This window comes from Sander vitreus, chromosome 21 (genome assembly GCF_031162955.1).
Source record: "Sander vitreus isolate 19-12246 chromosome 21, sanVit1, whole genome shotgun sequence".
Taxonomy (NCBI): domain Eukaryota; kingdom Metazoa; phylum Chordata; class Actinopteri; order Perciformes; family Percidae; genus Sander; species Sander vitreus.
Window position 1 is genome coordinate 22765635 of NC_135875.1, and position 27669 is coordinate 22793303.

At 42.1% G+C, this 27669-nt stretch overlaps 1 protein-coding gene across 1 annotated transcript in view; it reads left to right on the plus strand.

Annotated features, from left to right (window-relative positions):
• The first annotated feature begins 536 nt into the window (after positions 1–536).
• Positions 537–27669, plus strand: part of hs3st3l (heparan sulfate (glucosamine) 3-O-sulfotransferase 3-like) — a 44199-nt gene continuing 17066 nt past the window's right edge. The window contains exon 1 of the mRNA XM_078279461.1: positions 537–1018. Coding sequence (XP_078135587.1) covers positions 537–1018 — 482 coding nt within the window. The remainder of the gene's footprint in view (positions 1019–27669) is intronic.

Here is a 27669-nt window from a genome sequence, read left to right on the forward strand (position 1 = left end):
ATCAATCATATTAGATGAGAGTGATAATGACATAAGGGGTATGACCATCTTCTGCTCACTGGATCCATCCGATCCCAGGTTTCACCAATATACAGTATAATACTGGAATTATACACGCCTTAGGCCATTACCCTCTAATCAAGCAGAGAGAGAGAGAGAGAGAGAGAGAGAGAGAGAGAGAGAGAGAGAGATTGATTCCTGGACGCGAATCCCGTCATGAGCCGTGGTGAAGAGACGCAGAGTAATCCCTTGGAGTGGAAAGAGAGAAATATCCCAGCACCAGCCTGGCTGTGTTATTAGAGATTTATTACGTTGGATGTCAGGCAAAACCTAGTTCTGATTTACTGAGGCTGGCTGGTTGGCTGGATTTGGGGGCTCAATGCGCTCCGGACGTTCAGCAAGGAGGACGAGGGCTGCGGAGCGCACTGAGAGAGACTCTCCAATAGTTAGCGTTGTGTTGATAGCGGTAAAGTATGAAGGGATGTGAGCTGAACATTTGGTAGAATGGCACCTTATCTCACATGGATTTCTGCGGGATGGCAACTTTTCACCACCACCACCACCATCAGCACTATCCGAGCGCGGACCTGCGGCGGCTGTTTCATCGGCTCACCATCGCGTCCTCTCTAAGCATACTCTGCTTCTCCTTGGTTTATCTCCTCACCGGATGCTGCGAGTCGGAGCTGACAGAAAACTCGGAGATCAAGCCACCCACGCGCGAGTTCCTTGTCTCAGGGTCTGTATGGCCGTACGAGAGGAACGGAACCAGCGTTGCCAAGGAGGTTACCACCGCGGTTGGCGAAAGAGCGTTCAGCGGTCATCCAGGGCTAGAGGCGAACAGCTCCGGTAAAGAATGGACAGCCACTCGGAGGTTACCCCAGGCTCTGATCATAGGGGTTAAAAAGGGAGGCACCAGAGCTCTGCTGGAGTTTCTGCGGCTCCACCCGGACATCCGTGCCTTGGGGTCGGAGCCGCACTTCTTCGACCGGCATTATACACGGGGACTGGATTGGTACAGGTACGCACACATTACGCGGGGAATCCATCTCAGCAAACTCATTAAATGTACCAAATTGTATTGCTTTTCATGTTTTCTTTCCTTTGATAAACTTTATATAGCCTACTATATTTAAAGTATTTCTTATTCTGGCCAAATGTATACGTCTCTCATTAAAATAGGAGATATTTTCTTACTCCATTTGCAATTTGTTTGACATTCACAAAATGTAAGTCAATGCTCTTAGTGATTGTCCTTTTTATATCATTGTAATCTAAGTCAGAGAGCTACCTAGGAGCCTCCAGTCTGTGTGTTGTTTGCATACCCAAACCTATCCACAGCTATTCTACAGCTATTCCACGGAGGTTTGGGGACAGTCAAAGAGACTGCCATCTGGCTATGCCAATCTGTGCATGTGTGCATGCATGTGCCTCCAGTGCTTGCTGTGTGCGTTTGTGCATGTGTGTGTACAGTAAGGAAAGAGAGCGAGAGAGAGAGAGAGAGAGAGAGAGAGAGAGAGAGAGAGAGAGAGAGAGAGAGAGAGGCCTTGCAGGATGAGTTCTCACTGAAGCAGCAGAGTAATCATCTCTGGAGCATGAGCCAGATGTTACTGTTGTCATGTGGCTTTGTTCTCAGCCTGTTCCATGAAAACTTGGAAATTGTCAGAAAACACTCACTCATGACTAAGATTCAGGGGAAGCAGATTCAAGTCACTTAAACTGCTAGAAGATTAAGGAAAGGAAACAGACCCACAATCTCAGATATTTGTCTTAAAGTGTGTACTGTGAACCTATAGACCCCAACTATGCTCCAAACAGGGACGTCACTAGGATTGCAAAATCTTACTGACAAACGTTACTCTAATGTTAGCTTTTAGATGCATCAAAGTTGCATGGGGGGGACTTAGAGTTATTCTGTAGGCTATGACTTAAATGCTATCCATCTGCTCATGTATATGTAGGATTAAATAATACCATACCTAATTCCTCTCTCTATTAGGTAAATTGCAGGTCAAAATAAGACTATTTAATTACACTAATTACTGTTACTTCATGGTAGAGTGGTTGAATCAGTGTCATGTCAACATCCAACATTTCATGTCCAGCACATATCAGTAAAACAGACAGAGGCCAGTGTACAACGACAAATAACAGTACTATAGAAAGAATAAAATAATTAATAGCTATTGTTGCATACTTTATCATGTTAGCTGTTGATAAGGATCATAATTAAAGTAGCTACTGTCTAAATTTAATAACCTGATGGTGGAGGAACAAAAGTTTTGACAATTACTATATGTATGTATGTATGTATGTATGTATGTATGTATGTATGTATGTATGTATGTATGTATGCTCATGTATAGCCTAGAGTTAGTTAGTCTACATTTAGGCAACATCTACATACTTGTTTAATTTATTACAGCAAATGAATGCAGAAAGTTAAATTGGTCAAAATATAGCACATACAGTATAATAAATATCATGAAATAATTTAGGTTAGGCTATGCCTTAGTGCCTAGACCTGCCAACAAATGCCTGTCATTAGAAGAAAACAAGACACCCCACACTTTTTTAGCCCTGTAGACAGAGATGGGGACTCGAGTCTGAGACTCGGACTCGAGTCACACTTAAGTCGCACAAACAGCTGACTTCAGACTTGACTTGCGACTCAACCCAAAAGACTTCAGACTTGACTCGGACTCGAGCTTCGAGACTCGTCAACAACCTGTTTTCATGCAATTATTGCTTTTTAAATCTAAATGTATTCATATATTTCTATTTTCTTTTATTGGTGGATATACGTTGGGGAAACGCATGACGAGCTGCATGTCCCCTGCCCTCTGCCATAATGTGCAACGTAACGCATGCCTTATGTTCGCGCACTCACATATCTAAAAATGCATTGAGGATGGCGACACCAAATCCTCCCGGAGTTGTGCCTTTTGTCATTAGTTTTGCTTTCAAAATGTAGTGGAGGATAAGCACCACTATGTAGGGGTGTTATTAGTATAGTTCTGCCCTGAACGACTGGAAGAGTACAAGATCTGGGTCTGTACGTCCCAGTGCAATTGGCCCCAGTACCTAATTCAGTAAGTATGTTGTCACCTATCTGGCTGATCTCCCTGATCAACGTGAAGCAATGAGAGTATGGTAGGATGGGCTTCAGGACTCGTATCTCTAACACGGTGACCACCTGAAGTGTGATGTGCTCCCCCTGTATCCTATACCTAGCTAGATAGGTGGGACGCCCCTACTCCAGAGCAATATAAACCCAATATCATTTTCAATAACAACTGAGTAGATATCTCAACAAATTATTTGATTGAAAATATTGTAAATCAAACCTAGTCCGATTAAATTTGACCAGTTTCAACTCTGCTATTGCAGGAATTAATCCCAAAAAAATAAAATTACACAAAACCAACTAAGGTTCAATGTGACAGAAAAACAATACTTTTCAAAAAAATGTTTCTCACTGTAGACAATCCCTAACCGTTTTTAACAGATATTCCACAGAGAAAAAATAAACACCAGCTTGCAGTCAACAAAAACCAAAGCACAGTTTTAGTAAATTATTGACAGTTTAACAGAACATGCTAATTATCCTTAAATGTTCAGCAATCAATAAGTTCAACCAGAATCACTTTTGTTTACACTCACTGTCCCTCCAAAGGTGCAGATTTGAGTCTGCTGAAAATTGCTCCCCGAGTCTATGACAGCAGAAGTCTATTGTCCGTAACAGTATTACAGCCTTAGCTGCTGACGCTCCCAGTCCACAGTCAAAGTAGGAAAAAATAAACCATACCTTAGTCTCTGGTGTAAAGTAATGAACAAAAATCCGTGACGACAGAATATTCAGAATGGTGTGCCGCAGATAAAACCAGGTTGAATCGCTGAGATGGCGTCTGGATGGCAGGGAATCCTAACTTCAATATTCACTCACAGGATAACGTTCTCTTTGCAGGTGTGGGTCTGTGTTAAGGCGAGGTTGCTCTTCAACTCCTTCCAGTCATGAAAACTCTCCATTAGAGCTTAACTGTCCGCTGAGTAAAATTAGACAACGCTCCTTTCCACACTCTAATCTTTTACCATCAAGGCCACACGGAAGGCGGCTAACATCAAAGACTCTGTCGCTATTGCTAATAGCTTCGCCGACCCTTGTTCAGCTGAGGAAATGTTTCCTAGATGACGCAAACAGATTCAGCCCTTACTTAGCAACCCTGACTAGTTGTCCATCCCTTACACAATAATTTGGTTCTTTTTATATTCCGTTCAAGCGAGAATGGTGCTCTCCAGTAAACTTCTGCGTGCCTTCCTTTTTCGCCCCCCACAACTCCACACTTTTTTTTTACCCCACCCCCCTCACACCGGATAGGCTATATTTACCTTAACTCTTTACTCCTGATAGGGTGATACACCTGTCACAAGTGATGTCGGGCATTAACTATCTGTACTTACAAATAACTTTGTAAATAGTGGCAGTAAACGAACAGCTACATGCAAGGTGTGTGACACCAAAATAAATGATGTCGGATTAACAACGTCAAACTTCATCAGGCATCTCAAAACGCACCCAGATAGGTCAGTCACTTGCTAATGTAAAATATACGTTACATTTAGCATATATCGTCACAGGTAACAATTTAACCATCGCAAAGTGTTGTGCTAATGCTGGAAACAGGCAAATTGTATCTTTATAGTTAGTAGTTGCTGAGACTCAGACATCCATGGCGCACAGGAGGCGGGACGCACGGATCCATCTCCCCAGGAACAAACGCGTGTCGGGTGGGCAAACTCATGTGATGCATAATTGATCCCGTGGAGGATTTGTAGACTATTAAGTGAACAAGGTGTACCCGGTCCACCAAACACTGGGCCGTCTTGACTGTCTTGAGTCTGCACATATTTCTGTTACTGTAGTTCTATTTACTATTTTATTATTTCATCCATGCGTGGCACAGCGGATCCGTGCGCATTGTCACCTGCCGTGGAGACGCTTACCTCACTAACCTCTCCTCCTCTGAGTCGGATCTCCCTCGTGCTTGACTCAGTTTCACTGAGCGTACTAACACTTAGAAAATAAATGGCATTACTTCAGTGAGATCAAACTGCGTTTTTGCGTAATTTGGACTGACACTGAGATGCATGTTGTTCTGTAACTGGTGTGGCGCTGCCACTATTCTCTTGATGTTCACTTCGACATTAGAAATTTTTTTGAGTGAAAGAGACGTTACATTTAGCATATATCGTCACAGGTAACAAGCTAACCATCGCAAAGTGCTAATGCTGGGAGCAGGCAAATTGTATCTTTATAGTTGTATCCATATGATGTGACAGACTTAGGTTAATATCACCATGTCCGAGGACTAGAGGGATGTGTTAAATAGTGTTAGTGTGTTAAGTAGACCCCATAAAGTTATCCTACAACTGATTTTGATACTGTACTGTGTGGATGGTAGCTATAGGACATGCTTTGAATTCATAAGATTTAACAATACAGTGTTAGTGACAGATCAGATGGCGAGTCTTGAGTCTTGAGAGTCTTGACTTGGACTCGTGGCAAAAGACTTGAGACTTGACTTGAACTTGCCCCTCAAAGGCTTGAGACTTGACTTGGACCAAGGTTATTATAGTTTTGCATTTTTCATTAGTTTTTATTTTTATTTCGTTTTGACTTTTTGTTTTCAAATTCAGTTTAGTTTTAATTAGTTTTTAAAGCGGGTTTGCTATTTTAGTTTAGTTTTTTGAAAATGCTTAGTTTTAGTTTAGTTTTTATCTTTTTTTGTAATATGGGTTATTTGTTGGGGGATTCAAAAAGTAATAACTCAACAAAAACATCATACAATTTAGAAATATGTATTCACAATGTACTCAACAATAACACCAGTACATAAAATGTAGCCTACATATGGTCATAAATATGTAAACAGTCTACACAAGACGCCTGATTAAGTGCAAAATGTGTAAGTTACGTGTTCCAGGAAAAAAACATAAATAGCCAACAGACTAAAGAAGACATAAATGAACAGGTGTTTTGAACTTTGGTTTTAGTAAAGTGGCAAACTTTTTGAAGTCAATCGACTCACACAGTTGTGTAGACATTCCAGTATCAATCCACATATTAACCCACGCTTCCTCCCGCTTTTGGTGTTCCTGCCTATGTACTAACCAGCAGCTATCGGGTCGCCGGTGAAAGCCCTCCTATAGTGTTCTCTGTCCTGCAGTTGTCTCTGTCATACTGCCTGGTCCTGTATCCATACATCCATGCCCTGTACCGGGGTTAGCTTCTGTTTTGGGGAAAGGGGGCTTTGCTTTCTTCTTTACCTTGTTAAGGTAAGCTAGTTTAGCCTCCTAGCTTGTGTGCGCTTCTCAAATGTACTTTCAAATTCATGGGATTTTTCCCTGTAATAAATTATCCACATATTTTACCACCTTCCACTGCAAGGCACTTGCTTTTATCTGACACAGTCATAATCAAATAGGTGCCGCTTTCTTCCGACTTTCAGTACCGCTATGATGCCGGGTGAGGGGCATGGACTATGTTGTGTTCAATTTGACATGGAATGTCGGGATTTCTGTCTACCGGAAATGTCATGGTCGGAAAGATATAACGTTATTTGCTCTATGAAAGACATCGACAAAGACGAAAACTAAGGACATTTACTCGACTATTTTATTTTATTTTTATTAGTTTTACAAACAGACATTACAGTTTTAGTTTAGTTATCGTTTTGTTGTAATGCCTCGTTTTCATTTTTATTTCAGTTAACGACAATGTTTTTTCCCACCTAGTTTTCGTTATTTCGTTCGTTTTTCGTTAACGATTATAACCTTGACTTGGACTCGAGCTCAAAGACTTGAGACTCGACTTGGACTTCCAAAAAATTACTTGTGAACATCTCTGCCTGTAGACCACTAACTTGACCTCAATCAAGCCGCCTCCCTCAGAATCAGCTGCCCTGCCAAACTCCTGCTTCTCTCTCTCTCTCTCTCTCTCTCTCTCTCTCTCTCTCTCTCTCTCTCTCTCCTTAAATATCTTCCAGTATCCTTCTGCTCAATAAATTGAACATGACATGACATTTAGTTCTCAGTGACAATATTATATGGGGACTGATATTGTTTTAAATACTATAGAGATAGCAGTCTATATTAATGGCAAAGAATAGAGAGCTTCGGATAGCTAACTATGTTAGTTATTTCTTGTATTTCACTCATTCACTCTAGCTAGACTATCGTTTGCATAGCCAACTAAAATATCCCTTTATCTTTACCTCAAGTAAACATAGCTAAAGTTAAGCAAGTAAAAGTCATTAACAACAACTTACAATTTCACACTGTATCACTCACTCTGTGAGCAGTAGCAAGTTCAGACCAAAGATTCGCGACGAGATGAAAGCTTCTTTCAGACCAAAGCTTCTCGTTCTAAAACTGGCAGTTTACTCCAATGAGACGAGACGGTGTATCATCTTCATAGCCATTGAATCTTTGTACTTCTGTCTAACCTTCGACTTTCCAGCTTTTTTGTTGCTGGATATATTATGTGTTGTTTCTAAATATGAATTTGGATAATGTTAGTGATAGTGAGATGCTTGCTACAGTTGCATTTCGAGTGATAAATCGGCGAAAACGTTTTATTTTTCTGATTTACTGCTTTGTTTTAATGCCGCCTGGCGTCTCTCTCTTCAGTCACTCTCTACTGTGCTTGTCCACATACCGTTACACAGGGCTGGACTGGGACAAAAAATCGGCCCTGTCATTTTTGGCCCAGGCGGCCCACACCCACCGTGATTGGTCAGACACTTTCCCTGCAGACAAAATATGCGTGCATTCTATGATATGAGATGCCTAGTGTTCTGCATTCATGTGATAGTTTTGGATTCTTCAAGGGGGGTCTCAAGACTTATCTGTTGCTCTTACACTTAAATAATTAATTAATTCTTAGTGTTATCTCCATCTTCTTCTTCATCCGCTTATCTGGGGTCGGGTCACGGGGGTAGCAGCTCCAGCAGGGGACCCCAAACTTCCCTTTCCCGGGCCACATTAACCAGCTCTGACTGGGGGATCCCGAGGCGTTCCCAGGCCAGGTTAGAGATATAATCCCTCCACCTAGGGTCTCCTGGGTCTCCCCCCGAGGCCTCCTCCCAGCTGGACGTGCCTGGAACACCTCCCTAGGGAGGCGCCCAGGAGGCATCCTTACCAGATGCCCGAACCACCTCAACTGGCTCCTTTCGACGCAAAGGAGCAGTGGCTCTACTCCGAGCTCCTCACGGATAACTGAGCTTCTCACCCTATCTCTAAGGGAGACGCCAGCTACCCTCCTGAGGAAACCCATTTCGGCCGCTTGTACCCTGGATCTTGTTCTTTCGGTCATGACCCAGCCTTCATGACCATAGGTGAGGGTAGGAACAAAAACTGACTGGTAGATTGAGAGCTTTGCCTTCTGGCTCAGCTCTCTTTTCGTCACAACGGTGCGATAAATTGAATGTAATACCGCACCTGCTGTGCCGATTCTCCGACCAATCTCCCGCTCCATTGTCCCCTCACTCGCGAACAAGACCCCAAGGTACTTGAACTCCTTCACTTGGGGTAAGGACTCATTCCCTACCTGGAGAAGGCACTCCATCGGTTTCCTGCTGAGAACCATGGCCTCCGATTTAGAGGTGCTGATCCTCATCCCAGCCGCTTCACACTCGGCTGCGAACCGATCCAGTGAGTGCTGAAGGTCACAGGCCGATGATGCCATCAGGATCACATCATCTGCAAAAAGCAGCGATGAGATCCCCAGCCCACCGAACTGCAACCCCTCTCCACCCTGACTACGCCTCGATATCCTGTCCATAAATACTACAAACAGGATTGGTGACAAAGCGCAGCCCTGGCGGAGGCCAACTCTCACCTGAAATGAGTCCGACTTACTGCCGAGAACCCGGACACAGCTCTCGCTTTGGTCGTACAGAGATCGGATGGCCCTGAGAAGGGACCCCCTCACCCCGTACTCCCACAGCACCTCCCACAGTATCTCCCGGGGCACCCGGTCATACGCCTTCTCCAGATCCACAAAACACATGTAGACTGGTTGGGCATACTCCCAGGCTCCCTCCAGGATCCTTGCGAGAGTAAAGATCTGGTCCGTTGTTCCACGACCAGGGACGGAATCCGCATTGTTCCTCTTCAACCTGAGATTCGACTATCGACCGAACCCTCCTTTCCAGCACCTTGGAGTAGACTTTACCGGGGAGGCTGAGAAGTGTGATACCCCTGTAATTGGCACATACCCTCTGGTCCCCCTTTTTAAAAAGGGGAACCACCACCCCGGTCTACCACTCCTTAGGCACCGTCCCAGACTTCCACGCAATGTTGAAGAGGCGTGTCAACCAAGACAACACCTCCACACCCAGAGCTTTAAGCATTTCTGGACGGATCTCATCAATTCCTGGGGCTTTGCCACTGTGGAGTTGTTTAACTACCTCAGCAACCTCCACCAGGAAATTGATGCCAATCCCCCCTCATCCTCCAGCTCTGCCTCTACCATAGAGGGCGTATTAGTCGGATTTAGGAGTTCCTCAAAGTGCTCCTTCCACCGCCCTATTACCTCCTCAGTTGAGGTCAACAGCGTCCCATCCTTACTGTACACAGCTTGGATGGTTCCCCGCTTCCCCCTCCTGAGGTGGGGAACGGTTTTCCAGAAGTACATTGGTGCCGACCGAAAGTCCTTCTCCGAACTTCTCCCACACACACTGCTTTGCCTCTTTCACGGCAGAGGCTGCAGCCCTTCGGGCCCTTCGGTACCTTGCAACTGCCTCCGGAGTCGTCTGGGATAACATATCCCGGAAAGACTCCTTTTTCAGTCGGACGGCTTCCCTGACCACCGGTGTCCACCACGGTGTTCGTGGGTTACCGCCCCTTGAGGCACCTAAGACCCTAAGACCACAGCTCCTCACCGCAGCTTCAGCAATGGAAACTTTGAACATTGTCCACTCGGGTTCAATGCCCCCAGCCTCTACAGGGATGCACGAAAAGCTCCGCCGGAGGTGTGAGTTGAAAGTCTGTCGGACAGGGGTCTCCTCCAAACGTTCCCAATTTACCCGCACTACCCATTTGGGCTTACCAGGTCTGTCCAGAGTCTTCCCCCACCCTCTGACCCAACTCACCACCAGATGGTGATCGCTTGACAGCTCCGCCCCTCTCTTCACCCGAGTGTCCAAAACATACGGCCTCAGATCAGATGAAACGATTATAAAATCGATCATTGACCTTTGGCCTAGGGTGCTCTGGTACCAAGTACACTTATGAGCATCCCTATGTTCGAACATGGTGTTCGTTATAGAAAATCCATGACTAGCACAGAAGTCCAACAACAAACAACCACTCTGGTTTAGATCAGGGAGGCCGTTCCTCCCAATCACGCCTCTCCATGTGTCTCCATCATTACCCACGTGCGCGTTGAAGTCCCCCAGCAGAACTATGGAGTCCCCGACTGGAGCCCCATGCAGGACTCCACTCAAGGTCTCCAAGAAGGCCGAATACTCCGAACTCTTGTTTGGTGCATATGCACAAACAACAGTCAGAGTTTAGTGTTATGATTTGTATATTAATGGTATTTGTTTATTTTTTTATTACTGATATTTGATATTGTATTGCCATTATTGTTATTATTGCTATTTTGCTTAATATTGGCTTTAAAAACTGTTAACTGTTAATTTTAACTATTGTAAGATTCATATATTGTCGCTTTGGACAAAAGTGTCTGCTAAATACAATAACCATAACCATAACCCTTCCCAAAAGCTACAGTAAAGCTGAGAGTAGTATATGCCCTGGAAAAGAGCACCAATACAAGAGAAGCTAATTAAGCAATTCAAGGAACACTGATGCTTGTATCAACACTGATTTTATAGATCACATAGACTGTAGCATTTTCAATGTAAGCTTACATAGTTAGTTTACCTAACCTAACTAACTTTAATGTTACAGCCAAACTGCTTGTTGTCATTATGACATGAGGCGCACATCACGCACGCACGCACACACGCACACACACACACACACACACACACACACACACAGCCTCCTTCCCTTCCTGAGAGTCCCTGTTAATTTGCCTACTCCTTACCACGTCGTCAACTACTCTCTCTTCCATCTTTTCCTCACTCACTCCCATGGCTCTGTCATGGTCACTCTCCTCCTCCTCGGCTTCTTCCCTGTCATGATGTTGTTTTTGCGTCTCTGTATAGCTAGCCACCTCTCCTCCTTCCTCTACTTCAGCTGCTGATGTTGAAGCTGAAATGTTGGCACATTTTGAGGCATCCGCCTGTAGATTCTTAATCTTTTTCTCCTGTAATTTCTCTGCACCTCCCTTGCGCTTTGGTGGTCGTTTGTCCATTTTAACGTGGATGCTAAACTTCCAGCATAAGCATAACTAAACTTAGCACAAAAAGTAAGGAAATTTGTGTTTGGTAGATTATTTCTCTGTGGTAACAATGCTTTTTGGCAATATATCTTATACCGTTGGAAAGCCTGTTTAGTTCCCTTTCAAATGGTGCCCCATTTGTAAGGAACATGCATTTGTGGGATGAGCAGCAGCGCTGAGTATGTGGGTTGCACCCATGAAAAATTTGCCAAATCTTCTCTGCCAATGCCAAACAGCTTATAGTGCCATTGACTCGTTTGGTGGATTGGATGATTGAAGTTTGAAGAAACAAGACATATTGACAATTTAACAATTTATTCATTTCACAAACAGGAGCCTCAGTAACGTATGGAAGAACCATACAGAGCCACAACAGCCTGGCACCTCCTCCTCATGCTGGTCACCAGCCTGGTCACACACTGCTGTGGGATGGCATCCCATTCTCAAGTCAGCCAACGTGGTTGTGTTGGTCACTCTGGCACAAACAGCAGCCCAAGCTGATCCCACAAGTGTTCAATGTGGTTGAGGTCAGGACTGTGTGGGATGCCATCCCACAGCAGTGTGTGACCAGGCTGGTGACCAGCATGAGGAGAAGGTGCCAGGCTGTTGTGGTTCTTCCACACACTACTGAGGCTCCTGTTTGTGAAATGAATAAATTGTTAAATTGCCAATATGTCTTGTTTCTTCAAACTTCAATCATCCAATCCACCAAACACCAAACGAGTCAATGGCACTATAAGCTGTTTGGCATTGGCAGAGAAGATTTGGCAAATTTTTCATGGGTGCAACCCACATACTCAGCGCTGCTGCTCATCCCATCAATGCATGTTCCTTACAAATTGGGCACCATTTGAAAGGGATATAAAAAGGCTTTCCAACGGTATAAGATTTATTGCCAAAAAGCATTGTTACCACAGAGAAATAATCTAACAAACACAAATGTCCTTACGTTTTGTGCTAATTTTATTACAGCTCGTGTCTCAGGGCCGGGAGTGGGGAAAGGGGTTCCTGGATTTGATTGGGTCAGGCCAGTGCCAATAAAGACAATTAAGCAATGGGCCGCTGTCAGTTCTTTATGGGCCGGCGCGCCCAAAAAAATAAATAAAAAAAAAGGCCTATAAATTACATTCGTTGAGCCTCCGTCTCTGCCTTTTCCACCAGTTGACAGTTTGTGAAATATAAATAAAACAGATTGGGTTGACTTCCCTGGCTCCAAATATGACAGATTAAAAATGCAAAATGCATCCAAATCTGGACTGTGTGGCTTGCTGTTTACTATCTTACAATATATTACTGGGGCTCTTTGGCATGTCAGCAACAATTTAACCTATGATAAAGATAACATGAAGGAATGAATTTTCACCCTAGGTGGTGTATTGTGTTGATGTGTGCATGCACTTAGACTGTGGGATGTAAACAGACCCAGAATCTGAAGGTACTCCTATCTGCCAGCATGTGCAGCATCTCTGCTGTGTGTCACACCAGGTCATTTGAATGTGACACGTCTTTCCCTTGGGCAAGATGGGACTCGTTGCATGTCGAGCCACTTGACATCACTGTCAGCACTGTCAATTGACCTCTGACCTCAGGTCACTTAACGCTGGAAGATAATGATGTGGTAACACTTCAACAGCACACACCCAGAGTACACAGACTGACAAAGGAAATGTGTCTTTGTTTTGGTTGCTCAAACAGAATCAAATACAGAGAAGTTGCAAAACTGTCTTTAAATTAAAATGTGTTTATCAATTCTCAGCATATTTTCTTTTATCTTACAAGATAATTGTAGTTTATTACAATTTGTAATTTTGTTTGTATGACAACATTGTTCTAACCAAAGTAATTGCTGAGATCTGGGAACACAATGACATTGCTACAAGAAAGTCTGATGGGGTGAAAAACACAAGCAGTCAGACAGCTTGTTAGAAAAACAACAGTTACAGACTACTTCAAACTTTATACGAAGAGAAAACTAAAAGTGAGCGCACCCAACTGTAATGGGAGACTCTTGACAAACTGCTACAACCTGCTAGCTGAGCAGTGGACAAATTACTAGTGCAGTATTAGTCTGGCTTAACGGTATAAAGCCTGCGATGTGCCTAATGTCAGGCATTCGCCTCCCCTTCCGCTATCTCTGCTGTCTATTTTGCAAGGGCACCGTGGCTGCATCCAGGGCTTAGCCCTGCCCAACTGTGATTGGTTTAAAGAAATGCAAACAAGTCATGGCATTTTCCCCCTGTCCCAGAATAATAAAAGGGGGAAGCTAGACCATACAATAGTACAATATGTAATTTTCTGCAGCTAGGGTCTTCTTAATCGAAACACAGACTTTTGATGACATCATGAATTTACGTGGGATCATGGATTATTGTTTTTATTGTTAACCACCATTGCCGATTAAAATGTATCTGTTCCCTGACAAGTTAGTCTATTAAAGTTTTATTCACATTACGTTTAGTAACGTTTATTAATGTCATTCTAATGAAATAGTTGCAGTTTTCCCCACATGATTACTTTGTTCTTGATTCTATTTGTGGTTGTGACTGACCTGTTAGCAAGCAAGCAAGCTAACATTAGCCAGCAGCTAAAACCACAATATATTTCACACGTCTGTGTCCCCTCTCGGATGTTTTCAGCACCGGCAGGAAAGGGGGTTCGTTGTATCATTACTCTCCGCAATTAGGAGACTTACTTTGATGGTGAGGGTGGCATCTTTAGAGCGGACTGGAGACGTCCCAATGGCTGCTGTTGTGGCTTGTGGCTTTTGGCCAGAGGTGGGTGCCAGCGTCTGGGGTCTAATATGGTCTGTTCCTGATTTATCATTAAACATTCTATTATTATTCTGCTAGTGTTGTTAGCACCCGGCGCTGGAGTTTTGCTGGCAGGTTTCAGGTTGCTGTAGTCGCTGGCTAGGGGCTAACTGTGGCTGTGTCCTCAGGGCTTTTGTCTGCTCTTATCCTGACTAAAGTCTCCTAGCGCCGGGGACTGAGGCAGACAGACCAGAGTGTGCTAACTGGCTAACTCGGCATTAGTCGACTACCCATACAGCTAACATTACATGGTGAATTTAACAAATAAAATATATTTAATTTAATATAAAAATATGAGCGTGTTGAACGTTGTTGTAGCCTTATAACCAGGGTGTGATTTGTGAAAAAAAGCAGATGTGTTTTGATATGCACAACAAAACAAAACATGCAATAATTAATTCCCCTTATAATACCAAAGACATAGTGCCACTCAGCCAGGCATGCCAAAACACTTAAATATGCACTTCAATATTCAATGGAAAATAATCGTCAAAATTGCAAATTGAGTTCACTTCGGGGAGAGAACAAAATACTTTGAGCCATTAAACACTTGTTCGTTCCTCGAGAATGTCTTAATCCACACCACAATCTTTTTCCTAAACTTAACTAGTCGTTTTGGTGCCTAAATTTGACGTCCACTCTTTTTGGCTAAACTCCACCACATGGCCCCTGAAAGGACCGTCATCTGGCGGTGCCTGTAACCTATTGGAAACTAAACAACTGTTGCATTAGCCACTTGTCAACAAAGCACATCGTAGTAAGCTGGATCAATATTAAAATATATCAATACATTTGGTCTCTACTGTATTACTGTGTTGACAAGTAGCATGTCATTAATGAAAAAGTGATGTTCTGTGACAGAAAACATGCTGTATTACTGCAACTGACTTTAAAATTGAATAATTTTCAATTGCCGCGTGGATGCACTGTGTTCCGGTTCTGTTTCGTCATCCGCAGATTTCATTGTTTTTCCTGGATATTTATGCTTCAACCATAAAAGTAAGTAGTCTACATAGTTAAATGGTTTCTTCCATTTAGTCCAGTTATGAATGACACGGATCAAAGATTTGTGTTGAAAGTTGTGTTTTAGTTGATAAACTAGTGTAGTAATATAGTCTAAAATTGACCAGATGCACAAGCCTTTCCACTCCCTGTCCGGCCTGTTGTCCTGCTGCTCCGTCAAAAATAGACCTGGCGCCTATTTTTAGCAGAGTGGAGAGCCGCTTCTGGGATGCTTTTACGACGCGCTGTGTCACGGCTGGTGGAATCACAAGCATTGTCGTGAGTGGCTACGATTGCTGGCGGCCCCCGGAATGCAACGCAGTCGCGCCTGGTGGAATATAGGGGTTACTTTTCAATGTATCATATGGTGTCTCCCGTGTTGTGATGGAAGTTAGAGTAATTAGAGGGATCAATGGTTATATGACGCCATTGACAGGCGACCAAACGACATGGTCCGCATCATTGATTAAAATGACGGATTTCTCTAGGTTTAAACATTGTTGGAAACATTTGGGATAATGTAATCAATAGACATTTTAATTCAGAAATATTACATATATTTTGAAAGAGAGGTATGTAATAAAGAAATTGGAAAGTAAGTAATGTTTTTACTATATGTTACCACGAATATATATGAGGGGTTAAAATAAACTGTACCATGTTTTTCTCTTCGCTGTAAAGAGTTTTACACATTTTGCAAGAACAGCTGTGTTACTCAGTTCACTGAGTACCTCCTTACAGTCAAACAGACAATCTAGCAAGATAACTTATGGCTGAGTACCTCTAGGTTGTCGCAGTCCATCAAGAGTCTCCCAAACTGTGATATAGTTTTGGTAAAAATTTGACTGTTTGCCTCTTTTTTCTTTTCCAAGTAAGTTTAGCTAACCTCAGGGCAACCTCTAGCTCACCCAGTAGAGTATAGCCCGGGCTATTGTTGCCCGGGCAACTGCCCGTTTGCCCTGATTGGATTAGCTGCCCTTCTGGCGGAAGAGCCTAAATAAACTTTTCTTTCTTTTTTTTTCTTCTTTTTTTGCTGTTGTGGCTGCATTAATACAATAATACACCCATCATTACTTAAGTTATATCAAATTAAATTCTCTATATCATTCAATCTTGCCCTCAGCGATGCCCTCTGCCCCCAGCCACGTGACTTTGTTTATATTCACCCTTTGCAAACACGTGACGGCGCCATGACGGACAGCGGAAGCACAGGCTAAACAGTAGCAGACGAGCGGAAAGTTTCATAGTTTCAATCAGTTTGAAATACATAACACTAAATAAACTGTATTTATGGCTTTATATGGCTTCTTCTATTGAACAACAAGTTGTCGTGCTGTTATCGGTCGAGGTAGGGCATATGGTAGGTGCTCACAAAGAGCAGTATTTGGAGAAGTTGGAGATAGCAGGATTGGATACCGACCCTTAATACTTTTTCCCTCCATTTTCACGGACCTCATTAAATCACCGAGTCTGCCACCGATCTGTACCACTATGTGGTAAACGGGGTATCCCCATATACTGGTGCTGATCTCAAAGCTTTTAAAAGTCTGGATGCTTCCCAGTTCTTTGTAGCTGGCTGGGTTACAGGTACGCGATGCTACGCTAACGGCGGGGGGAGGTACCTCATAATGGCAAATATAAGACATCAATCTAGGGTTTATTTTGTATTAACATCTATTCTTTACTTAAGTAAAGATTTATATAACACATAGCCCATGTTTATAGAGGACATTGTCAGTTGTGACTACCCACATACCGTTGTTCACTGGGTGTGCCAATGCAACTTCCTAGCTAATGGATGCCTGAACACATCCCAGCTCTGGGAAGTGCAGTCATTAATTATCTATCACACGTTAATCCATGCAGTAAATCACGGAGTGTCTATGATCAGCACTAATCACACATAATCGTAACATCTAGCCATCTTCTTATCTGTGATTATATTCGCTGTGTAGCCTATGTTTAGATTTGACCGGTGGATATTACGACGCGATGGTTTCCGTGCAATGTCATCTTTAATTTAACCAATATTTTTTGTATGTGTATTAAGGGAACGACTTTCTCTTTTGGATATGTAGCTAGGTTAGTGACTAACCGATGTTAGCTAGTTATGTGGGTCATCATCGGGTTGGACCTGTTAGCAGGACAGCTGGTTAGCACGGCAGCTAGCTGGTTGAGGATCATTTTATTTATCACTCATTTAAAACAAAGGCAATACATACACATGTCTGTGTTGGTGAGGATTACTCTGCATGCTTGTGTTGGTGAGGATTACTCTGCAGATTGTGAATGTGAGAACACAAACACGAACGAAAATGTACGAGTTTAGCTTGCCGTCCATCTACAGCATAGCTCTTCCGCCGTCCGTCATGGCGTTCATAATTTGCGCGAGCGGAGCGTGACGTCATGTGCAAAGGGTAAATTCTCACACACGGAGCAGCGCAAGCCCTTCTGCCTTCACGTGAGTTTTTTAAGTTATGGAGATTATGACAAATTCCCTGTGAATAGTAACCAAAAAAATCCACTTGAGCTTTGAATAAAGTGCAGCTTCAGCTTGTAACGTGTGCATCACGTTGTGCAGCATTGCCTTATATTAACGTAAAATGCTACGTTATCAACCAAAGCTAATGACATAACGTATGTTGCAGCAGCAGGCTAACGTAGCTACGTTACATCCGTTACATGAGTTTGCGTTCTGTAGAGAAGAGAGAGGCTCAGGGATGTGATGGTTTGGGCCCTTGAATCATGCTAGGTTACGTTGTTTACATTCAATATGTTACATGACAACAATCAGATGTGACGTTAGTGAAAGTGAAAGTCGCCTTACTTTGTTATGAGATGATAAATGAATGTCCCAGTTGGTTAATGTAATAAACTTTGCATTTTAAAAAAAAAAAAGTATAGCCTAATGTTAGTTTTGTGTGCTTAAGTATGCCTTCACAACAAAGATGACTGAAGAAGAGAGAGAAAGAGCTCAATGAAGCAGCTAAAAGATCTGCAACTTTGCAGAGCTGGATTAAAACTGTCAGCAGACCAGCTGTGAGAGAAGCATTTGATAATGTCAAACAACCATCCTACATTATTCATTTAATGTGAAGTAGGCCTATTTTATCAGGGGCATTGTCTTTAAGTTGGAGTAGGCTAATAAGTCATTACAAACAAATGTTTCATTAATAATATATACAAGAGATAATAAAAATTAATATAAATTGTGTCTGTGCCGTATATGGCATTGTGAATTAGTTATTATTTTACGGTATGTATATCAAGAGCTCCAGTTCACAGAGCATTTGGGAACCTGGATATCAAGTAAAATACTTTTACTACCATGTTGTAAATGTTCTTTATAATATTGTGTATATATATATATATATATATATATATGCTACTGTATATAAACATAAATATAGCAATAGCCCCTCCAAATGTCTGTGCACGTCCCTGTATGCGGCCCATTTAGTTCTTGGCAGCGGCCTGGGTTCGAATCCGACCTGCAGCCCTTTGCTGCATGTCGTCCCCTCTCTCTCTCTTTCCCTTCCTATCTTCAAACTTTTCTATCAATTACAGGCCATAAAAGCCCCAAAAAAATAATATTAAACATTTTTTTTTAGCTAACCTGAAGTGTTTAAGCAGTTAAAACTGTGGTAGGCACTTTTTTTGGCTTTGTTGGGCAAAAAAAATCCCTAATAATCTTTCAGCCTATTAAAAGTCAGGTTGTCTGAGAGAAAACTAGACCTTCGAACCTCCTCTCGGTTATGAATTCAGGCTTCAAAAAATCTAGCCATCACGGGAGACTTTGGCTAATCACAGGAGAGAGGGGGCGTTCCTGGCTGTTCTGTGCATGCATTGCCCGTGTGACAAAGAGGTGAAAGGGAGAGCTGCAGGAAGAGGTCTCGCTCCAAATTCTGGCATTTTGCATTCTACTCATGCAGCTTTAACTTGGTAGGCTAAGTACAATTTAAATATTACTGATATTATAAGGGCCCAAAATATGAAAATAAGACCCAGATTGAAATAAAGCAGAATTATCCTTCAAGGCAATAGTACACTTTCATATGTCATTGACATTGTCAGCTGTAGTGTAGTAACAGCCAACATTACATTTCTGTGTGACATTTTTTTCTTCTTCTCTTAACCCTATGGACAATCAAAGAGTATGAGTATCTTCATCTAAATCAATCCGTGTCTCTAAATAAAAATAAAAAATAAGCTTTAGCTTCATCAGGGCAATTGAGAGCAGAGCCCCTGACAAAGATCCACTAATGGCTTTTGGAGCAGAGATTGGATCTGGAACGCTGCAATGAGCCCTGAGATGGACTGGAAATTTCCTCCTTACTGTGTTGTCTGGGATCGATAGCTCTTCTCGATCTGACCTTGGGTTGACTCTAGCATTAGAGCGGTTAGCGTTGGTCAGCTCTGCTTCTGTTACAATTAGCAGGAAGCTTTATTCTACATTGCCTCCCCCCCCGCATAGGCACACAGAGGTCATGTTACACACAGCTTTTTTCCCTCTGTAGCTCTGGAGAAATCCATTAAAATTGCTCAGTTGGAAATTCACATCTTACCTGTGATGGTTTGTTCCTGAAAGAGGGCAGGACAGGTGCATGGTGAAAAAAGGGGAGATAAAATAGAGGGTTAAGAGATAAGGTTCGGGCGAAGCTGGAAATTAAAGAGTGAAGTCAGTGTTACCGCAACCTTACACATCTCCGCCGATCTTTACCTCAACCTGGGGAGCTGTCATCAGAGCTGGACTCCTGTATGTGTCTGAAAAAGCTGACTTCTTCAGGTTCTGTCACAGTCTGGAGACTGTTCTGACCTGCAGACAGTGGGGCAGGTTGAACTTTGTTCTTGAGGCATTATTTATCGATAAATGATTGACTCTGAGTTACTGCCACAGCATTGTCAGTGTTTGCTGCTGCAGTGAAGACTTTTATTTGTTTTTTGGTGGTGGACAGTCTTTCAACAACTCCTCAATGTTAATCATTCAACATGATACAATTGAATGAACTGAATGAAACATATTTCTTTAGTAATTATATAATATAATATAAAAGAAAAAACATTTTTAGATTTTTACACAGAAGTAAAAAAAAAACAGCTCTAGCTGATAACCATCATTTTATGAAATGTCTCTAGCAGATTTATCAGCTAGCTGGTGTAAAATGGTACTAACACAAAATCTCTGTGAGTTGAAATACATACATGATGTTATGCTAAAAGACTGAAGCGAAAGATACAAGAAAAATCTGATTTGAGGATGAGGAATAACCATTGAGTTTAGTAAATGTAATAGAGGTTTAAAATCCTCCATAAAAGGGACTGGCTAGCTTATCCGCTAGGCTAAAAACAAACAAACCTTGCTGTGCTAGCGGCAGTACAGAGTCAGCTGTTCAGTCTTGGTATAAAATGGTTCCAGATGTCTGAAAAGTTAAAGCCTTCATCCAGTTAAAACGTAGATAAAAACATAAGAACCTCAAAAGCAAGGGCGTGGGAAGGGGTGCGCAGAGGGTGCTGCAGCACCCCCTGCTGGCAAGAGCTGGATTTTATATTTTTTATTTTTTAAATAATTACTAATTCGCTGTCTGACATTATTTATATTTTTGTATCTCAAATAATTAGGCAAATACCAAAAAAGGGTTATGGATAGGTTTGAATATAGCCTACTAAAAATTAACTGTTGAGGTCAAAGTCGCTGAGAAGCGAGCAGGCTGAGGCTAGTTGACTGGAACGTTAGTTGTAGAGAAGAATATGTCGCAGAAAAGGATACAAATGTTTTCTTCCGAGCAAAGCAACTCAGCTAACATTAGCAGCACCATCATAGCATCTAACGATAACTTTACAGAAGGATTCAAAAAGCCCTGTCAGCCAAGCAACTTCAGTTATCCTGGAAGGATCTTTTCAGCTGAGATGAGAATGAATGATAAGCTGTTTCTTGTGTCATGTTTTTGTGTTAGAGTGCCATCTACTGCACTGGCACTGCCATCTACTGGCACTGGCACAATTGGTAATTATTCTGAAATACGGGAATATGTTCAGCTTACTTCCTGTTCATGTGTGGAAAAGAACTACGGTTTACACGCTGGTTCAGTGTCTCCTGAAACTTTGGTTATTCTGCAAAAAGAATAATTTGCTTTAAAGATAATTCCGTTCCCTGTGAGGGCAATGCCTGTAAGTACGAATGCAGCCTGATTATTAGCATATTTTTTCAAGCCAAACATCTCTGGTGTGGTTTTGACGATCAGAAAAGTATACTGTAGCTATGTACTGAAACAGGCTAATGATGTGAAGTGCGCTTCTGTGATGTGGGTGCGCGCAGTGGAGTCAGAGTGGTGAGTGCTGTCGCATAATTGTGGAACAGTGGAATTTGTGGCTGCCCAGTTCTTTTCTAAAACTTCTCACTCTCACCCATACACTGCGCTAAAATGACGTATTTAGCTGTCAAAATCCGAAACATTTCCTGGGGGTAGAAATCGTCAGACATCCATTATTTAGTTATTCAGCACCCCTGATCAAAAATAGGTTCCCGCGCGCCTGCTGAAAAGTGTATTGTCTTGTCTTAAAACCGGGTAAAATATTAAAGGTGCAATATGTACGCTGACAACTAGTGTTTAAAATAGTTAACTGCAGTACAATTTCAAAATACTGGAGAGAGTTGTCTTTCCCGGCCCCTCCTCCCCAGACTCGAAGTTCACGTTGGTTGCCAGGCTGAGACTGCAGCATCCACAACAATGTTGCTAGACACTTGTCTCACATAGCCAGACATTACTCCACAGCACAGCGGAGTAGCTAACGTTAGATGCTGGCTATATTGACAGTCATAAAAGCCTGTGCTCACGTGGAGCTCTGTACCCAACTGACACACACACACTTTTTCGGCTTAGAATTACAGTAGGAACCGCTAAAAACCCCACAACCTCATTGTGCTCTTCACACACCAGACAGACACACTTCCTCGGCTTAGAATTACAATAGGAACCGCTAAAAATACCACTACCTTGCCGTCCTTTTCCACCCAACTGAAATACACACTTTATTGGCTTAAAATTACGGCAACAATCGCTAAACACACTGCAAACTCAAGGTCCTCTCTTCCCTATTTACAGCCCCCCTCTCTTGGCTTCAAATAACTCACCATTATCGGCTACGGCCGCTGAATAGGCTACACGTTGTAAACAATGTTGTAATGTTAACAGTTAGCAGGGTTAGCATGGCGGCGTTAGCCAGGACCAGTTGGGCTCACTTTACTGGCTGTGTCTCAGTTGTTTTTGTGAGTAACCAATTCAGGTACTCTAGATATATAATTCAATGTGAGTAGCTACACAAATGTTGAAATGACATAAAATGCCTGTCCCTAGTAGCTGTGATAAATTAGCCTGAAGCTAATGCTTACCTTTTCAGGAGGAAATTAGTCAACTCTTAGTCCTTTTGGGCTCTAAGCTGTCTCCGTCTTTCAAATACATCTCCAATATTTACATGGGGTTTGTTACGTCTCTGTTTTTTTTTTTTTGGTCGGGTAGAATCTATCTCAGTTTATCCCGTTTGCTTGTTTGCTGCTTTCATGGCTGTACTAACGTTACAGCTGTAGCACGCTGGGTTTACATTTTTACAGGTATATCTGGCATCCTGGCCTGGCTGTCAAACTGGGCAGTTGATAAAAACACACAGGCCAAAACACAAACAGAAAGTCTGTCACGGAACGGAAATTTCAAAAGGAGAAAATACTGGCATTAGCATTGTTGTCAGAAAAGATAGTATTTCAACTGAGCATGGTTCCTTAATATCTGATGACGCATTGGGGTCATTTTTGGATTTATTACAGTAAATATATTACATATTGGACCTTTAAATTAAAATCTTAATCATTAAAGTAAATCATTATATGGAAAACTCATACATTACATACTTTAAAAATCAATACTTCAGGGACTGTAGAGGGGCAGTGAAATGTCCATGCTGGTCTCTAAATTGAAGAAAATAATTCATTCAGGTGGGTGGAGAGATGATTTTAAGCCTGCACGCAGATTTGTATGAAGAGCCGTTTATCACATTATTTATTTGTCACATTATGCCACGTTGTGAATTGAATTCAAAGTAAATATAAAAGTTGTCGTGAACACTGTTCTGCTCATCTGACAGAGATCATAAAATACAGCATATGACAAAACAATGAACAGCTGATGCAGCTGTGCTGCACGTCATATTTAATTGGCATAGCTTTTAACGACAGCTCCGAGGCGAAGATGTCTCATGTTTGTTAAATGACTGTTGCCTCGACTCCTCTCTCCTCGCATCTCTTCCTCAACTCCTCGGCTCGAATCTCCTGTGGGTGGGACTAAGACGCAAGGATAGGAATCGAGGAGAGGAATCAGGGATGCACCATTTGGGAAATGGGAAAGGGCTAAGGTGAGTATCAAAATAAAACAGGAAGTGGCAACAACATAGAGAAATAAACATGACATGACAAAACATGACCTAAAGGGGAGCTAGACATGACCTTGGAAAAACAACAACAAAAATGTCACAATTGAGACAGGCATTTAGCAGCTGTAGCAACTTGAATTCAGCCAGAGGAATCCTGGAATCCTGCTGGATTAGCAAACTTTCTGTTTTCAGCGTAGGCTGCTCTGATGGCACAGACTCGCATTCATATTGACCTCTTTAAAGGAGGCTTTTAAATTCATACCCATACATTGGTGGCTTTGTCCTGCCATGCCACACAGCACGTAGGGCTACTTGTGTTTTTGTTTGTACAGTGGATATAATTGCCATGCACAGAAGAATAACTGCCAAAACATTTGATATTAAGCAGGATTCAGTGGATGGGAATTAGTTGCAACCACGGCTAGGCAGATTTTCTGATGAAGCCAATGGTTTGATCTCCAGGATGGGAATCTAATATTTTATATTTTTAGTATCATTTGGCATATTTTCAACATCATGCTGAAGTGTGAAGTGATTGAAGCTATAAGAAGAGATTCGATTTTGGCTAAGTTTTGTTTGTTGTGTGTGTAACTGGGGTTCAGGTGTGGTGTGGTCTATCCTGTCCTCGTAATGCACTGGAGGTGATCACCATAAGGCCCAGACGGGTGGGGCGAGCTGGCCCTCATTAAGGCCTCCCCTGGGGCTTGGAAAGCAAAGGAGGTGGGGAAGGGGGGTATGGCCTCTGTGATAGATGTCTCCTGAAGTGGATAGGGTGCAGCCACAATGGGCCGACCCCTTAATGGTCCCCCATACAGAGCAAAATGGATAAGCAGTCCACTAATATCACACACTATAACGTACTTGTGCATGCAAATAAACACAGTCAATACTCTGCTCTTTGATTGGTTATTGATTCCTCTTTAGATCAAGCATCAAAGATAAACAGATCAGATTTTACATCTTAAATCTAGCACACCCATTTGCATTTTTCCTGCTGTACAAATGATGAATATTGCAATTGCTTCACATTTGTTAACAAAAACGTCACATGACATAGCATGCTACTGATGGGGCTCCAGAGGGTCCTGGCTTTCCCAGTTTCCACCTGCCACTCTGGGTCCCAGCTGAGGCCCAGTGCTGCATTATCATTCTCAGTCCATCCCCTGACATTTACACCAACACCTTCTTGCTTTATACTTTCATCCCAATACACACAATCCTTACTGTTCCCGGTTGTACACCATCCACATCCACCTAAGCCCCCATAGGATTAATAGCCAGTGGCCTTAGCTGGCCCGAGGTTATTCACCTGGAAGGCCTACTAAAAATACTGGGAAATGGAGGACAAAACCTCAACGAAACAAAGGCTTATTATAAGATGTGGATAATCCGTCTGTGTTCATTATACTTGATCTCACACTCGATAGTAAATGAGCAGTGTAAGAATGTTATACTAAAACAGGGCTTTTAAACTAACTGCCAATTAATTGAGAAATCTCATTTTGGTGGAGATTTTCTCTGTAACACATGGTGTCACAAGACAATTCTATTCAATTGCCAGTGGGCAATTGAATAGAATTGTTTGGTGACACCATGGGCTCTAATACTCTCTAATAATGCTCTAATACTTTTAAAGAGGAATTTCGGTATTTTTCAAACTGGACCCTGTTTTCCCATGTATTTGTGTCTAACGAATAACATGTCCAGTATTGAGCAAGAGTGCTGTAACCGGCAGCCATGAACCGTGCTGCAATGTAATCGCACAGGGCAATTGTTAATCGTTAATGTATGTCCACTAAAAGTGCTTGTTTTTGCTACTGACATGCTCAGATTGTTATTATAAGTATCTGACTAGGGTGCCTGGATAGCTAAGATGGTAGAGCGGGCGCCCATATATAGAGGTTTACTCCTTGACGCAGTGGGCCCGGTTCGACCTCGACCTGCGGCCCTTTGCTGCATGTCGTTCCCCCTCTCTCTCTCTTTTCATGTTTTCAGCTGTCCTGTCAAAAATAAAGGCTGAAAATGCCCCCAAAAAATTGTCTGACTACATCAAGTGTTGCATGGATGACGTATTTTGTAGGCTAGCATTGCCCTGCTTCCCTCGACAAAAAGCCTAAGGGATTTTTCCATTGGATTTTGGATTATTGCAATTCAATTAAATTTTATTTAGTGTCAAATCATAACAGAAGTTATCTCAGGACACTTTACAGATAAAGTAGGTCTAGACCAAGAGCAAGCATTTGGTGCCACAGGAAAAACTTCCTTTTAACAGGCAAAAAACTTCGGGCAGAACCTAGCTCTTGGTGACCAGCCATCTGACGCGACCGTTTGGGAGAGAGAGAGAGAGAGAGAGAGATAAAGAAATATGACACATAATAAACTCTGGGGCAAACAATCTTCACAAATAAACACCACTTTTATGATTTTAGAAGCATAAATGCAATTGCCAGAAATAAAAAGCTAACGTTAGGCTATAAATGAACTACACCACGGTCACATGACCACCACCACTAGCTTTCAAACTGCTTCCAACTGATTTTGCATGTTTGCTGTAATGGTATGTATTGACGTATTTTATGTGGTAGAACAAAACGTGAACATCTCTTAAGCTTGTTTTAACCCTTTATTTCAGGTATCAACTAAAAACCCATTAAAAAAAAAAAACATGACTTCGAGACAAGGGAACTGGAAGTGCCAAAATGCAAACTCATTTCCAAGTAACCTATTAAAGAAGGAAGAGTCATATAAAATAGGTAGGCGTCATTACTCATTACGTGCATTGGTGCAAGACTTTGGTGCCAATTCCAAATAAAGTTAATGGGGCAGGCATGGCATGACACACTATAACCCATGTATATATGTTGTTTCACCTTTAACTGAAAAAAAAGGTTCCCACAAAATAAAAATAAAACACATTATGTGATGTTGACTGATGTTTTTTATTTAAATGTGCGTGTTGTCCTTGTTATTAGTCTCCAAACAGATTATGGCTCTGTCCAACAGCTACATATAGCTCAACTATAGCCCTTGTTTGGTCCAGGTAGCTGCTACATCATGATCCATGACCAAACAGTGCAGGTCCAACACAACAAAGTCATGTTGTGTCATGACAACGATTAATCTAGAGAGGCTGTAACATTTGTTATCACTCACCAAGACTGCAGCTCCCTTCTTCCTAACAAGGTTTTACTCTCCAAATAAATGTAGGAATTCTCAACAGAGCCGGTGGAATATCAAATTTGGCAATTAATGCCACAACCCACAATCCTAAGCATAACAGCGATATCTTTGAAATGGAGCTGACTGTTACCATGGTAATGTTTACCAAACATGCAAAGCTGTGAACAGCTTGTGAGCTGCTACCACTGAACGCTAAGATTGTTTATGTACACAGTCTTTTACCTTTGCCTTTTTACGTTTTTCAAATTTATTTTTGCACCAAATTAAATGTTTTATGGTCACAATTCATCTTGTAGTTGGTTACCTTTGTTCCAGGCTTATAACTCTTTATATAAAGATTTTCCGAAACGTAAATGGAGTGAATAAATGGGTAAAATCACTTCCGGAACCGAACCCATTCAAAAAGTGGGCGGTCACTATTGAGCTCTATTATGGAAATATGGTGGTGGAAATATATATGGTATTATGGAAAGTCTTGTTCTGAAATGTGGTGAGTGAAAGAGTTGGAGAGAGGAGTGCCGGAAGAGCGCTTATCAACTTTGTTCCTCTGGCAGCAGCACAGCATTTTTACCTCCATTTTTTCCGTGTGCACTACAGGCAGGAGTGAGTTACTATGGGAATGGGCAGCGGTGTTGCCAGGTCATTTTGTCAGGGCCTAACCCTGAACATTTTGTTCGCATAAAAAAAACATAACTTGTTTGTTTTTTTAAACGCCTATTATGTTTACATTAGGCCTGCTCACAGAAATCAAATGCCCGTCCACAGATTTATGTCCTGATTTACTTCCTGTTTTTTAAACAGTCATATGTCATTAACAAGCAACCAATTTTGATGTTTAGATATAAG